This window comes from Lynx rufus, unplaced genomic scaffold, assembly GCF_022079265.1.
Source record: "Lynx rufus isolate CCGP_SWC_20201006 ecotype Redwood Valley unplaced genomic scaffold, mLynRuf1.p SCAF_4, whole genome shotgun sequence".
Classification (NCBI taxonomy): Eukaryota; Metazoa; Chordata; class Mammalia; order Carnivora; family Felidae; genus Lynx; species Lynx rufus.
Genome location: NW_025814856.1, coordinates 126,088,200 through 126,103,946, shown reverse-complemented (window position 1 = coordinate 126,103,946; position 15,747 = coordinate 126,088,200). Strand labels below are relative to the sequence as shown.

Below are 15,747 nucleotides of genomic sequence, written 5' to 3'. Positions count from 1 at the left end.
TAAATGTATATAACGCTATAATAATTAAAACAATGTGGAATTAGCGGCAAAAAAGCACCTAACCTACTTATTTCTATGTTCTCTCCTTTCCTAATTATGGCAATTACGATGAACTGAAAATAAAACCATATTTAAAATGAAGAAGCAAATGACAAACTAGGGACATATTTGCAACTCGTAAAAAAAGAAAAAGGTTATTGTATAAAGAATATCTCTCAAGATAAAGAAAAAAGAAGATAAAAACAAACTGAAGAGACTAACAAGCCCAGAAACAATGGGAGTATTTATAATATAAACATGCATATGATAGAATTGCTGTTTCATACCATGGAGAAAAGATAGATTATTCAGTGAAAGGTGTGGGGACAAATGACCAACATTAAAAAAAACAAATTCAAGTTAGATCTCTAATTCATATGTAACATCAAAACTAAATGCTATTGGGGCAATTGTCAAATCAAATCAAATATGTTTTTTTAAAGTGACATTTTTAATGTACTCCCAACACAGAAATTATTTTCAAATAACTAAAATAATAAATCATTAAAAAGTTAAATCGGGGTGTCTGGGTGGCTCAGTCAGTTAAGCATCTGACTTCGGCTCAGGTCATGGTCTCATGGGCCATGAGTTCAAGCCCCGTATCGGGCTCTGTGCTGACAGCTCAGAGCCTGGAGCCTGCTTTGGATTCTGTGTCTCCCCCCCTCACTCCTCCTCCCCCACTAATGCTGTGTCTCTCTCTGTCTCAAAAATAAATAAAACATTAAAAAAAATGTTTTGGGGCACCTGGGTGGCTCAGTCGGTTAAGCGGCTGACTTCGGCTCAGGTCATGATCTTGCGGTCCATGAGTTCAAGCCCCGCGTCGGGCTCTGTGCTGACAGCTCAGAGCCTGGAGCCTGTTTCAGATTCTGTGTCTCCCTCTCTCTGACCCTCCCCTGTTCATGCTCTGTCTCTGTCTCAAAAATAAATAAATGTTAAAAAAAATTTTTTTTTAATGTTTTAAAGTTAAATCAAAGTAGAAATAAGTATGTGGAAGAGGCAGTTTCCTAAGAAAGAAATGGAAGGCAACAATGTAAAGAAAAGCATGAGTAAATGTGCATACACGACAGTGTGAGACGTGGGTGTATTAGAGAGAAGCCATATACATTTCATTCATATTTTCTCCTGCATTTATACAAAGTTTTGCATATGCTTTCCTACGATTCTTTTAACTTTTTAAATTTATTCATTTGACTTTTTCATTTCTTTATTTTTTATTTATTTTTTATTTATTTATTTTTAATGTTTTTATTTATTTTTGAGACAGAGAGAGACAGAGCATGAGCAGGGGAGGGGCAGAGAGAGAGGGAGACACAGAATCTGAAGCAGGCTCCAGGCTCTGAGCGGTCAGCACAGAGCTGGACACGGGGCTCGAACTCACCGCGAGGTCATGACCTGAGCTGAAGTCGGACGCTTAACTGACTGAACCACCCAGGCACCCAAGACTTTCTCATTTCTGATTTTTTTAATTCATGCTGTCTCCCCTTTCATAATTATGTCAGTCATATCAACCAAAAGCAAAATAAAACTATATTCAAAATGAAAAGGCAAATGACAAACTAGGGAAATATCCTCAATGATTGAAAACATGAAAAGCTCATTACTTAAAGAATATCTTTGAAAATAGAGAAGAGAGAAAACAAAATAAAATTGAGAAAAAAATGGGTAAAAGAATAAAATATGTAATTTACTTAAAAAAGAAAAAATGATAATGTACATATTAAATTTTTAAAATCTCATCCGTAATGAAAAAAATACAAGTTAAAACAATGACATATGTATTTTTTGCCTCTCAATTTGGTAAGGATATATGTATGTATGTATGTATGTATATGTATATATATGTACGTGTGTATCATGCCTGAAGAACAATGAAGCATGAGGCATGGTTCATAAAGTGAATGAACATCTTATTTGAGTTGTTTCTTTTGTCTACTTAAGCTTGGAATTGAAAGTTCAACTTTACCTAAAAGAACTATAAGCAAAAGAATCAAACGCAAGGATTCACAGTGTGGTTAAGAAGGAAAACTAAAAACAACAACGGTGAACTTTAGCTCTGAGAGATATGAAATTGTTACAAGTTATCCGAGGAGCTAGCTGGAAAACAATAAATAAATAAATTCCTCACGAGATTCCATTTAGGCCTGGTCTTGTGTCAAGGGAGGAGAAGAGGCTCCTGGGTGGCTCAGTCAGTTGAGCACTGGACTCTTGATTTCCACTCAGGTCATGGTCCCTGGGTCATGGGATCGAGCCCCCAGTCTGACTCCATGCTCAGTGTGAGGCCTGCTCAGGATTCTCTCTCCCTCCCCACTCTCTGCTCCTCTACCCCTCTCTCTCTCTCTCTCTAAAATTAAAAAACAAAACAAAACAAAAAAGAAGGGAGGAGGAGCTGATGGGGTGGAGCCATATCCCCCTGAGAGAAGTTCTTTCTCCAACAGGAGGAGCCTGACCATGAAAGAGTGAAGCTCCTAACTGAGCAGATAGGAAACCCTTCAGAGAAGCTCAAGGGTTGGAGGGAGGTCACTCTGAATCTCCATCGTTCTACCTCACCTAGGGAGCAAGGAGAAGGATGAGGGCCGAGGGAAACTCGCTTTTGAAATCATCCCTTCATCATCAAATTATACTTAGCTTTTTCCAAGGACACTACAAGAACATACAAGTTGGGCTGTAGGCAAGTTTGAGAGGTCCTGATGGGAAGAAGCAGCTTGAATTGATGGGGGAAGATTAGGGACAGTGAAAGAGCCGTGTGACAGATCTGGCCAGACAGCACAGTGGGAGCCATGTGGTTCACATACTGTATTCACCCTGCTGAGCAGGGGTTTTGACTGATTTCGCAAACTGATGGGAAATCAATCAGGAGAGAACAAGGACATACACTGCCACCGAAATCGATGTGTCAGTTGTGTGACAGACGGCGGAAGCCGCTTACTCCCAAATGCTCACCCCTGCGACTAGTCGCCCTCCTCTTCCATGTGCCCCTTTCCAACGATGCTATGACTTACCTTTGGTTGGTTGTCTAAATACCCTTCATCTTTCCTTCAGGATTCCTCCCAAGTTCAACTTGGTAGAAAGGAGGCAGTACGTTGAAATAACGTAGACGTCAATTTGTCAGTTCAGCAGAGATGACTGGGCAATCTCCAACCTCAGCAAGGCTGCTGGGCTGGCTATGGGATCACTGTCCTGCCCAGCTCCACCTCTGATGCTGGGTGAATCATTTTGCTTCTTTTAAGCCTGCTTTTATGAAAAATTCAGGGGCTGGACTATGTGATGGATAACATTTTTCCAGCTTTGGGATTTTATGAGACTGAAGATGAGCAAAGAGCAAGAATACGTGATTCCCATAATGTCAGAAAACACTTGAAAAATACTTAATACACTTAATTAATAATCAAAGAAATGCATATTAAAATGGTAAAATACTTTTTCTTTTTTTTTATTTAACATTTATTTATTATTGAGAGACAGACACAGAGCATGAGCAGGGGAGGGGTAGAGAGAGGGGGAGACACAGAATCTGAAGCAGGCTCCAGGCTCTGAGCTGTCAGCAGAGAGCCCGACTCAGGGCTCGAACTCATGAGCTGTGAGATCATGGCCTGAGCCGAAGGTAGACACTTAACTGACTGAGCCACCCAGGTGCCCCGGTAAGACACTTTTTCATAACCTCTATGTTTGACAAAGATTTAATAAAGAAGTGATGTCATCTTCCATTGGGTCAGGGGAAGAAGAATCAGAGCTCTTTTTTGCTGTTGGCAGGAATACATCTTTTCTATAGGGCAGCTTATGAATATGCATCTAAAGTCTTAAAATGAGCATCATCTTTGATCTAAGAATTCCACTAGAATGGGTTCTGAAGGAATAATCAGGGACTCATGAATAAATTTAAATACAAAGATTTTCATTGCATCATTATTTATATGATCCGAAACCAAAGGCTCATCTTCCTTCAACCAGGAGAAATTATGGGACGCGCCATGATAAGCTTGAGGACACTCAAAACAGGATCAGCCTGGCCACATATGCACTCAACATGCCAGCGTCTCCCTCAATCCCATCTCATCCACCCACACAGAGCCACGTAGTCAGAGGCGATCCTGCCATATGACTAGTGAGACCCTGCCTTTCCAGGTGGCTGTGGTCTTCTCTGCTGAAAGACCATCAGTGGCCACCATTGGCTGCAGGACAAACCACCTATGGTTTGGTGGTTAAGGCCCTTTATAATCGAGCCTCACCCCACCAGAAAGAGCTTTTTGCCAACTTCTCCCGTCCCCTACTGACACCGCCTGCCTTCCCTTTCCCTGTCACCACACTTACTCTAACCCCCAGTCACCAGGGAGCCTGCTTTCCTCTCTCCTTCAACGGTGGCTTCCAACAAGTGTTCCCTGCCATTAAGTGACCTCATTGCCCACACTTTCTAGCATAGTTTTTGTGTATATTGCCTTTTTTCCTTTTTTGCTCAGTTTTGTTTCAAGTTTGCCTATCTTTCCAATTATAAGGTCTCTGAAACTGGCACTATGTCTTATATTTGAAAGACTACATGCTATAGGAGAAAGAACAGGCATGAAATCAGAAAAACCCATGTTTAAATCCTGTGCCATGTTGGGCAAGTTGACCTCTCTGAGCCTGAGTTTTACCACACATAAAATGCAGACAACAGTAGTTCTTTCATAGAGTTGTAATGTGGTTAATGGGACAATTGTTAACCACTTAGCACAATGCCTGCCCCATAGTACATACTCAGAAAATATTAGTTCCCTTCTTTCACTCTACTTTGGAGAAGTTGGGCTTGATAAACAGTAAGTTTAGATGAAATCTTGTGGTCTGGCCACTTCCCTCAAGGACTCCAGGAACAATGAAAGACCTGTAGGGAAGGAGAGCAGGAATTGGCGAACCAGGAAATCCATGGGTCTGGACTGCTGGCCCCTTACCTGATGATTGTCAGAGGGATGAAATACACCAGGAAGGCCACGATGGTCATGTATGGGGTCCAGTAGGAGTCGTCAGGCCACAGTGCCCAGCACTGCACTTCACCATTAGAGAGTTTCCTTTTTCCAAATATGATCAGGGTGGGAATGGAGAAGAGGAAAGAGAGGGTCCAGGCAATCATGATGAGGACCTTGGCTTGCTTTTCTGCTCAAAGGAAAGAGAAGTTGGATGGTTTGTTCATGTAGAGATCAAAATCACCCAAGATGAGGACAGTATGAAAGGTGAGAAAGAGACTGAGAATAGTGTCTGACATCTTCACTGGGTGAGGAGCATGGCTGTGTGGTCAGACAGAGGGAACATTGTAGAAGGCAATCATGGTAACATGAGCATCAAAGGAACAGACCAGTGCACATGCAGTAATGGAGGAGAAGGGAGCTAGAAGTGATTCAGGGAGGTAGGAAAATGTCAACACCACCCCCACGCCTTGATGTTCTCAGAAGGAAGGCTGAGAAGCATCCTTTTCAGAGATGTTAGGAGGACCAGGGATCTCAGGAGGCAGAGGGTGGAGGGAACCTACTGTGATGTGGTTGACAATGTAAGGGAGTTGGTTCCTGGAGGAATAGAGGAAAGTTGTTCTGGGTATAAAAAGCCATGGGAATTTGGTGAGGAAATAAGCACAGAGCAGGATGGGATTGAGAGAGCAAGTGAGATGGCTGGAAGGCTTTTCCTCTTGATCAGAGGAATGTGATCCCTGCTGGGTTTCTGCAGACCTCGACAGCATTAGTAACTGTTCCTGCATGCTCTTGTTCTTTCACTGGTTAAAATTCAAATTTTATCTTCTGTAGGTCCTAGAGCCTGGACTTTTAAGAGTGATCTGCAGCTCCTGGGTCCCACTCAGTTTCCACTTGACGGGCTAACAATGTATTCACTTGTGAAAGGAATGGGCAAGGAAGTAATCAGATTCAAAGAATAGGAAACCATGCTTTAGAATTAATTCCACCAAGGTACTAAAAATGTGTCCCCAGAGTCCACCCAGGGCACATGCTTGGAATTACTTTTCTCATACAGGTGCTGGGCTGTACCGGGAAGTCCCCAGTCAGATGTGTCACCAGCAAACACACAGCAGTGGTAAGACTGTTGACCTTCTGATCAGCGGAGCCCATCTGCTATAAAGAGTGACTGTTTGGGGCTTAACACTCAGGGACAGAACAGATGAAATGCAGTCTGGGTATTAGGTAGGCCATCCTCTGTTATCTTCAAAGTTGCCTGTGTCTCCTACCCATAGGAAGGCAGCTTCTTGTTCAAAGTGCTCTTGTCCAATTCTGTACTTCTGTCTTAGCCTCTACCTTTTATACATCATAAAAGGTAGAAGCCTCTACCTTCTTTGTTTTTAACAATGGAAGTTACATATGATAATTACAGACATACTAGCAGAGAAATAGAAGCAAAGAGAAGAAAAAAAAGTCCTTGGTGGCACCACCCAGAAATAGCCAGACTAAATTTTGATAGTGCATTCATATATAATACAATAGATTACACATATAAAAATGAGAACATAATATATATGCTGATTTTCAACCTAATTTTTTTCCCTGGAAAAAATTTTATGACCATCTTATCATGTCAAGAAAATCTTTTGTCAAAAAATTTTATGACATCTTTTCATGTCTACATCTACACAAGCGGCATTCAGAGTTTTTCAGGCAGTGAAAGCCTTTCATCAAATGTTAATTTTATCCTGGGCCCAGTGCAGGATGCCTGGGTAGCTCAGGTTGAGGCTAGGTGACAGCCAGAAGCTTCCAGGCCTATCTTGGAGCAGGTCTACAAAATGAGCCCTCAGGGCCCAGTGTGTGAAATATAATTTGAAAAGCACTGATACATTCCCCCCCCCCAACTGGTTACACTAAACTGCAATTTTATCCATAGCCTCTTATTACGTATTTAAATTGTTTCTGATTATTTTTATTACAAATAATTTATATGTATCTCTTTGTACTGCTATTGCCTTAGGATAAACTCTTAGAAACAGATTTTGGCAAATATTATTAAATTTCTCCCAGAAGTGTCTACAACTTATGGTTCCCGCCAGAAGTCTACAGACACGACTATCTTGTTATACCCTCCCAACCCGGAGAAGATTCCCCCTCTAACTCTTGTTACCTCATTGGTAAGATTTCATATCCAAATGTTTAATTCTTGCAATTGTTTAGTTAGTGGTCCAAAAGAGTATTTCTATATATGGTCTGCTCATTTTTCTTTGTTTCTTAATAATTTGTTCATGTTCTTCGCCCACTTTTTCTATTGGTATGTTCTTCTATCCTTGCCACAGTTCTTTACAAAAACGATATTACCCCTTTGTCTGTTGTATACAAATATTTTCTCACTTGTCATTTTGCTTCTTAAGCATGTGTACAATATTTATTATTTGTATAAATAGTTTTAAAGTTCTGATGTAGTGAAAACAACATTTATTTCCCTTATTGTTCCTGCCTTGGGTGTTATTCCTAGGAAGATCTTTCTCTCACCAAGACTAAAAAAAAAAGTTTTACTCATACTCATCCCCTTTCAAGTTTAAAATTTTTACTTTTTTCAATCCAACTGGCATTTACTTTATAATTAGCTGTGGCAGATAGCAGTCTAATATTTTTTAAGTGGCTAGACAACTACAATAACACCATATACTGAGTAATTCATTCTTTTCTAATTGACATTATTCCATATGCTTTCCATACATTATTCTGGTTTCAGTATCATGTTTTTTAAAATTATCAAACTTTTATATTATGTTTTAATATCTGGCATGACATATTTCTCTTCATTATTAACAGATGTTTTCCTAATTGTTCTTATATTTATTTATCCTAACGGGCCTTGAAATGTCAACTTCTCTGGAGTGGCTGGCTAAGGAAACTACCACTTTAGTAAAAAGCATTAAAAAAAATCAGTAAAATGTGGCCTCCCCTTCCCCTCTCCTTCCTTTGCTTTAGTTGTCATTGCCTTGTGGCTGCAAAGCCACATGTGACTCTGTGTGGCTTCCACCTGCTCCTGTTCTCCACAAAGGTGTGCTGCCTGGTGGGGAATTGCTTTCTGTTGTCTTCTCTTTGTTCAGTCACGTAAACCCTTAGCTCTGCCCCTCAGGGCTGCCCTTAAATTCCAATGAGCTGTGACATCAAGAGACTCTAGCATCGGGTTCCCTGTTCTCACCTGTACCTCTCCCCCAAACTCCTGCACAGCCATACAGCCTTCCTGGGGGTGTGGCACCCATGTGTGCTAGGAATTCCTTGAAGTTTCTGGGATTTGGATGGCTTCTTTCCTTGGCTCCCACCCAGCTCCAGGTCTCCTCTATTTTGACCGGGGCCAAGGTCAGACACTTAACAGACTGAGCCACCCAGGCACCCCAAGTGTCCTCGATTTCTATGGCTCTTCCATGACTTCAGAGGAATTGGCAGCGAGGAAGGGAAAACGGTTAATGTCGATTTCCAACTTTCATCTTTCCCCGAAGCCATTGGAGATGATTATTTTCTAAGTGCCCAACACTGAACCTCTATTAATTTTGTAGTGAGGAAATAAATTGCTTTACATCTTTAACAGAACACTGTGATATTCATTCCTGCCTTTTCTGTAATTTAGGACACTGTTCATAATATTGCGGTGTTTCTAGAACTCGTCATATCTTCCATGAGCTAAACATTTGATTTTTTTTTTTTAATCTAATGAGTATGGTGACATGGGCAACTGACCATGTTTTCCTTCTGTCTACGGATTCCCGAAGGCTCCACCTTCTGCCAAGCATCCTGAGACACCTCTCACATGTTTTCTTATATGATTTCCCTTCACTCATATTTCTGCACTTTGAAATACCCTGGTGTATGTGTTTTTTGTATGTCCCCACTCAAACCTTCCTGGGGCCTACTGGGCGTAAATAAATAGATGAATGAATAAGTATATCACACTTTCGTATACAGCATAAAATGTTTCCCCATTTTCCTTCATCTCACTCCCTGCTTCCTTCTTTATCATAATCACTGAGGCAATGGTAGTGCCTAGAAAGCTCAGTAATGGTCACGTACCTTCACACACACACACACACACACACACACACACACACACACACACACAAAAACAACCCTAGAAAAAGCCTAAAACAGGTGTAAATTATATTTTTAAATTGGTTTTAACTGCACACAACACATCAATATACCTTCTTGTATGTAAGTCCCTGTGGTCACTATGACTAGTCCAAATCCCATCCCCAGAAGTGAGGACTATTTGGTGTGTGTCCTTGGAAGCAATTGCTTATTACTTTCTTTTCTTTTCTTTTCTTTTCTTTTCTTTTCTTTTCTTTTCTTTTCTTTTCTTTCTTTTCTTTCTTTTCTTTTTTTTTTTTTTTACTATCCATTGCTATCCCAATACCTCACTGAAAGGCAGGATATATGGTAGTCAAAGACACCCATGCTGTCTTGGGTTCAAACCTTGCCCCTACACCTACCAGCTGTGTGATCTTGGGCAAGTTACTTTAACTATCTGAATTGCAATTGTCCAGACTATAAGATTCAGATAATAATAGCATCTATCTCCCAGAGATGTTGTAAGAATTAAAGTACCTAACATTCATAAAGAGCTTAGAATCGTGAATGGAATATAGTATGCAATCAATAAATCTAAGCTACTGAAACTTCTACATAGGCTAGCCAGCCATTCCTCCAACAAGGGAATCCCTGCTATTCTAAGCAACATTACCATAAACGACATGTGTGCATACTTGCATGCATGTGGGTGTTTGTCAAGAGAAGATACCAAAAAGTAGAATTCCTATGTCAAAGGGCACATGTGCCAATATTATCTGATATATTCAATAGATTCTGATGACATTAATTCTACTTATTCTAACATTCTGCTTGTTCTGTTCATTTTGCTTTCTTAGTTGTAAACTACACAGAATGGTATTTTAAAGTATTATCTATTGGCCACGTTTTGACTTTTGTCCCATTTTCTATATTTGATTGCACCTCATCTTTGTAGTCAAGATTTCACATTAGGTTCTTCATTTCATAAGTTTTCATGGGCTGCTTGGGAAAGTGTAGTATGGGTCACTGAACATTGGGTTATTACTTGCTTTCAGGGGTCATGGAGGAAAGTAAGCTCTGCCCATGGGCAGAGTAATGGATAATTAGTCTCATGACTAGGTACCCATCACCCCTCCAAGGACTCATTGATTCCTAAGACCCCCAACTCTGTCTCTCCAAATCCAACACCCCCACGATTAGGAGGAAGAGACCTCCATCCCTGTTGCCTCTCTAGGGCTGGGGAGGCCAAAGGGAAAGGAAACATGCAGTGATCAACCCTCCTTGTTGTGCTCCAGAAATCACCCGTTAGTTTCCTTGAGTCCTTCCTGCCCTGGGCTTTTACACAATCTTAACACTTCACCCACATTACTGTAGCCTGTGGGTACTGGCAACCGTGTGGCTTCAGTCTTCCCTCTGACCCATCTGCGTCCTCCTAAGGATTCCTTACTATCACTGGATCAAGGAGAATGTTCTTTGTTTCCAGTATTGTTATGAATTAAAAAAATCTTTGCAATTATTTCTATGGTTTGGGAGTACAGAGGGCAAGGTGCTTGTTTCTGGAAAATGAGCAAGTTGAAGTGGAAATATTCATTTCTTGGGAGAGGTGTATGTGTCAACACTGCTCTAAAGGAAGAGGCCAGAGGCATTAGGGTCAAGGGAAATGGTCACAAAGTGGGCCCAGCAAACTACCCTCCTTAGTAGCTCTTGACCATCCGTGGGAACCATCAGCATTTCTCCAGGCATCCTGCCTCTCTTTCTACATCTTTATGGACAATCAGACCCATTAAATAGAAAGAAAGCAGAGAAGGAGAAAGCGGGAGGAAAAGAACCATAGAAGATATTAGTGAGAACAATCCCACTCTCACCCAAGGATGATTTCTTACAGAATAGTGCTTGGTTGAGCCAGCTCACCTCCTTGCAGGAACTTCATGGGGTAGACGATGGCATGGTATCTGTCTATGCTGAGGGACACCAGGACATAGGTAGAGGCATAGAGCAGCACAACCTGAAGACAGAAATGAGAGGGGGTGCATGACTTCATAGAAGTGAGGGAATCCACACAATGGGAAGAAGAATGTTCTGTGCTATTGAGAAACCTGCGCACCAAACCTAGGGAGGGATGAAGTTTGGGTGAGGGAGAGAAATGATTCACTCCCTGTGTCTACAAGCAGATTGCTGTTCTTGGTGCTGCACTTGTCATTGTTAGTCGTAGCTGGGGAGAATGCTTCCAGATCACCCTTCCTCACTCATTCATTTGGCTTCTTGGAGACTCCACATCTCAGGATCAGTCTCTCTTGACATTTGCATGGTACATTTGTTTGTAATTGACTTTTAAAGCTAACCTAATTTTCCCTGCCACAATTGACATTCCAGAATAATTAGAAACAAACGTTCATTTGCCTTTTATCAGTGTGAGTTGTTGAGAGACAATGGAAGGGATCTGGTTTCTGGGAGCCCATGTGCTGTTTAGAATCATTTATCATCATCTGCATTGACAGTCTCAGAGCTCACTTCCTCCTCCACTTCTCTGGTATAACTGTTCATTAAGGCCAGTCCTTGGGTCCCCCCCTTCCTCCTTCCCACCCTCTCTTTTATTAACCTTACTCATGCCCTTTAATTATCCTGAGTACAGTGTTATTTACATAGTTTGCAGAGAAGGAAATTGGGATATAAGAGGTTAACATCTCTCATATTAAAAGCATAATCAAAATGTAATTAAATGAAATATTTCTGAAAGAATGATCAAGGTGGAAAGTTTTCAGGTAACTTTGAGCCTTATTTATACCAAGAGTCTAGTCATATCTCTGCTTTGTAACCTTTGGATCAATTCCAGAGCAGGGAAGAATAACTCAAAGACCAGAGTCTAAGGGTGAGTGTCTGAATCTCTCCTAAAAACAAAATAGAAATACCGTGACTTTGGCAATAACTTTTGTCTGAATTTATACCTTATTGTTCTTTCTCTCATTCAGAAAAATAACAATCAACTATGTTATTGTTCTCTATTATTTTTATTTGTATAACACCACCGCAAATGCGTCCTGGCACTAATGTTGTGGAAGGTGCCACAGGGTGGGAGTTCTGATTAAAGATTGAAGGCTTTCCTGAGGGATATAAGAAGAAATTCTCCTCTTGCTAAAAAGATGCAATATGGACAGGGAGAAGAATTTTGGCCAAATTTAACCAAAAAATTTAGACAACAGTCTTCTTAGAGAAAAGTGGGATTTGTACGTGTGACCTATGAATTCAGAACTTTTAAGGATGGCCACACACAGCATAGGAGGTGGCATTCGAGGAATATGAGAAAGAAAGCTCCCAAGGGCAGAACTCTATGGGATGGAACGTCTTGGTGAGAAGGTCGTAAGAATCTCAGCCATCTTTGACTGTGTTGAGTGACTGTGACCTTGAGGAACTTGCCAACACAAGTTCAGAATTTGAAGCAAGACGAAAAAGGTCACAATAAGGAGTGGCTGGAGGAGTAGGCGATGTTAACACAAAGAGATGTACTTTCAGACAGTCAAAAAGAGTAGTTAATTTCAAGGGTCTTCAAACATGTAGGCAGGGTAAAAAAAAAATTAAAGGTTACATAAAAGAAATGCATCTCAAATTGTCATGCCTCTTTTTTACAAAAATAAATGCCAGAAAACAGCATAAAAACATGTTCAGAGTTTTGAAAGAAAAATTATGATCCAAGAATTTTGTAAATATCATTTCTGTGCCAAGGCACAGAATAGTTTTCTTAAATGTATAAAAAAAGAAAGTATAACATCACATAATCTCCTGAAAAATCTTCCTTGAGGAAATATTTCTGCTGACTGAGCATTGTTTAAAAATTAAGAACTCTAGAAGAGGGACGGGATTGAATAATAATAGCTATGGTAAGCAATGAGTCCCCCCAAATCCCACAAAATGTTTACAACATCATTATGAATATAGTTAGGAAACATTCCAGGGAAAAATCTGGGGAATTGAGTGAGAAGAGAGAGTAGAAGGAAAGAAATCATATTATATATTTCCATTTGGTCATTTTAGACGTCTCTGTTGTTTTTTACTTTGATAGAGACATATTACATTTAAAAATTAAAGATAAGCTATGACATAAAATAAAAGGGGGGAAAATAATTTATTAGCTTCTTACGGCTATTGTAACAAATCACCACAAGCTTCATGGTTTAAACCAGCATAAATGCACTTTCTTATACTTCTAGAGACTAGAAGTCCATAATCAGTTACACTGGGTCAAAAATTAAGGTGTTGGCAGGGCCACCCTCCCTCCACAAGCCCCAGAGGAGAATCCATTCCTTGCCTCCTTCAGCTGAAGGTGGCTGCCAGTATTCTTTGACTCGTGGCCACACCAATCTCATCTCTGAGTCTATGGTTACAATGGCTCTTCTGTCTGTTTGTCAAATCTCCCCCCTTCCCTTTAATAAAGGATATATGTAATTACACTTGAACTCATCAAGATAATCCAGAATAATCTCCCCATTTCAAATTCCTGGACTTAATTACATCTGCAGAGTCCTTTTTAGCCATATAAGGTAATATATATAGGTTTCAGGGATTAGAATTTGGATTTGGGGGTGCCATTTTTCAGCCTACCACAATTAACAACCAAGCAGGAAGGAAAAAAGACATGTAAATAAAAAAATTAACACAGAAAGATTAAAATGAGGTGACTTAAATAACACCAAACACTATTTGTCTCAGTAAATATAAATGACTTAACCTCCTTGACTAAAACAAAGACTATGTACAAGACCCTTCCACAAATCTAACTGTATACTGTGTTGAAAATAAGCCTCTCAGTCCAAATTATTATCAAAGTTTAAAAATAGAGTGATGGCCAAAGGCATAGGAAAAACTAAAATCAAAAGAAGGCATTTACTACAATACTACTATTTGACAAATTAAATTCAAAGCAAACTGTACTACATGGGACAAAGCGATTATTTTTATTGATACGATACATAATGATGACAGAATATTAATAAACTTATATGTAACAAGTAACATAATACTAAATATGCATAACTAAAATGTTCAAAGACTTACCAAGTATAAAACACAATAATACATAGAAATAATTAAACACATTTAAAAAATAATACACATTATTGTAAAATATCTATCAACATTTCAAAAATTGATCATAAAATAAACTACCAAGAAAAAAAATCCCTCAATAGATTTCAAAATTATACAATTTATATAATTTGCATATTTAAAACAACAAGCAATAAAAACTGAAATCAGTATCATGTTATTTTTTTTTAAATACCACTTGGAAATTTAAACACCCTTGTAATTAACTTGAGTCAAGAAGGAAATCAAAGTACAATTATAGTCAATTCATAAATGTCAACAATGAAAATTCTACACATCAACAACATATGGGATACCATTTGGATAACAGATGGCAGATTGAGGACATATGTCTGAATTCTCACTACCCCACCCCTCTATTCTGACAAAAATGACCTAGGAAATATAAAACCAAAGAAAATCTTGCACAGAAGTTGAGACTTAAATGCAGCAAACTTAGAAAAATTTTATTTAGAAAAATACCAGATTGGATTCATGTAAAGGAGGATCCCTGGATTGACTTAAAAAATTAATATACTTTATTTTTTAGAGCAATTTTAGATTCATAGAAAAAAGGATAGTTTCCACCTCCATCCCCAACTTTTCCCCATTATTAACATCTTAAGTGTGGTCCATTTGTTAAATTTGATGATCCAATATCAATACATTACCATTAAAGTCCATACTTGTGTTGTATAGTTCTATGGGTTTTGACAAATGAATAATGTCCCCTATCAATGATTCATACAGAAAAGCTTCACTGTCCTAAAAATGCCTTGTACTTTACCTAGTCTATCTTGCCAAATCCCTAGCAACCACTGATATTTTTACTGTCTCCATAGTTTCCCTTTTCCAGAACATCATATAGTTATCATACTTCTGTAGCCTTTTCAGACTGACTTCTTTTACTTAGCAAAGTTCATGTAAGATTCCCCCATGACTTTTCATGGCTTGATAGCCCATTATGTTTTATTGTTAAATAGTATTCCATGATATGGAAGTACCAAAGTTTTTTTTTTTTATCCTTTCAGCATTTGAGGAACATCTTACTACCAATTTTTGACAATTATGAATAAAGTTGCTATAACATTCTTGTGCAAGTTTGTATGAACATAAGCCATCAACTCAATTGGATATATATCTAGGAGCACAATTGCTATCTTGCACGATAAGAGTATTTTCTCTTTGTTTTTAATCTTTATGTCCTTATTTTGAGAGAGTGTGTGTGTGCAAGCAGGGGAGGGGGAAACAGAGAGAGAAAGAGAGAGAAAGGAAGAATCCCAAGCAGGCTCCACACTGTCAGCACAGAGCCTGACACGGGATTCGACCCCATGATGCTGGGATCATGATCTGAGTCGAAATAAAGAGTTGGACATTTAAGCAACTGAGGCACCCATGTGTCCCAAGAGTATTTTCGATTTTTTAAGAAACTGCCAAAATATCTTCCAAAATGGCTGTACCATTTTGCACTCCTACAAACAGCACTAGCATTTTGTATCATCAGTTGTTTGGATTTTAGTCATTCTAATAAGTATGTAGTGCTTTCTCATTTTAATTTGCAATTCCCTAATGCCATATAATGTTTCTTTTGATATGCTTGTTCATTATCTATATATCTTCTCTGGTTAGCTGTCTGTTCAGA

At 39.2% G+C, this 15,747-nt stretch overlaps 1 protein-coding gene across 2 annotated transcripts in view; it reads right to left on the bottom strand.

Moving 5' to 3' along the window:
- The window catches only part of NPSR1 (neuropeptide S receptor 1), a 151,890-nt gene that overhangs the window by 34,610 nt on the left and 101,533 nt on the right, over positions 1 to 15,747 (bottom strand). The window contains exons 4-5 of one of the 2 annotated variants that reach the window (XM_047097299.1): positions 10,938 to 11,031; positions 4,962 to 5,163 (exon numbers count right to left, since the gene is read on the bottom strand). In XM_047097299.1, coding sequence (XP_046953255.1) covers positions 4,962 to 5,163; positions 10,938 to 11,031 — 296 coding nt within the window. The remainder of the gene's footprint in view (positions 1 to 4,961; positions 5,164 to 10,937; positions 11,032 to 15,747) is intronic. The other variant, XM_047097300.1, reaches the window with a different exon arrangement.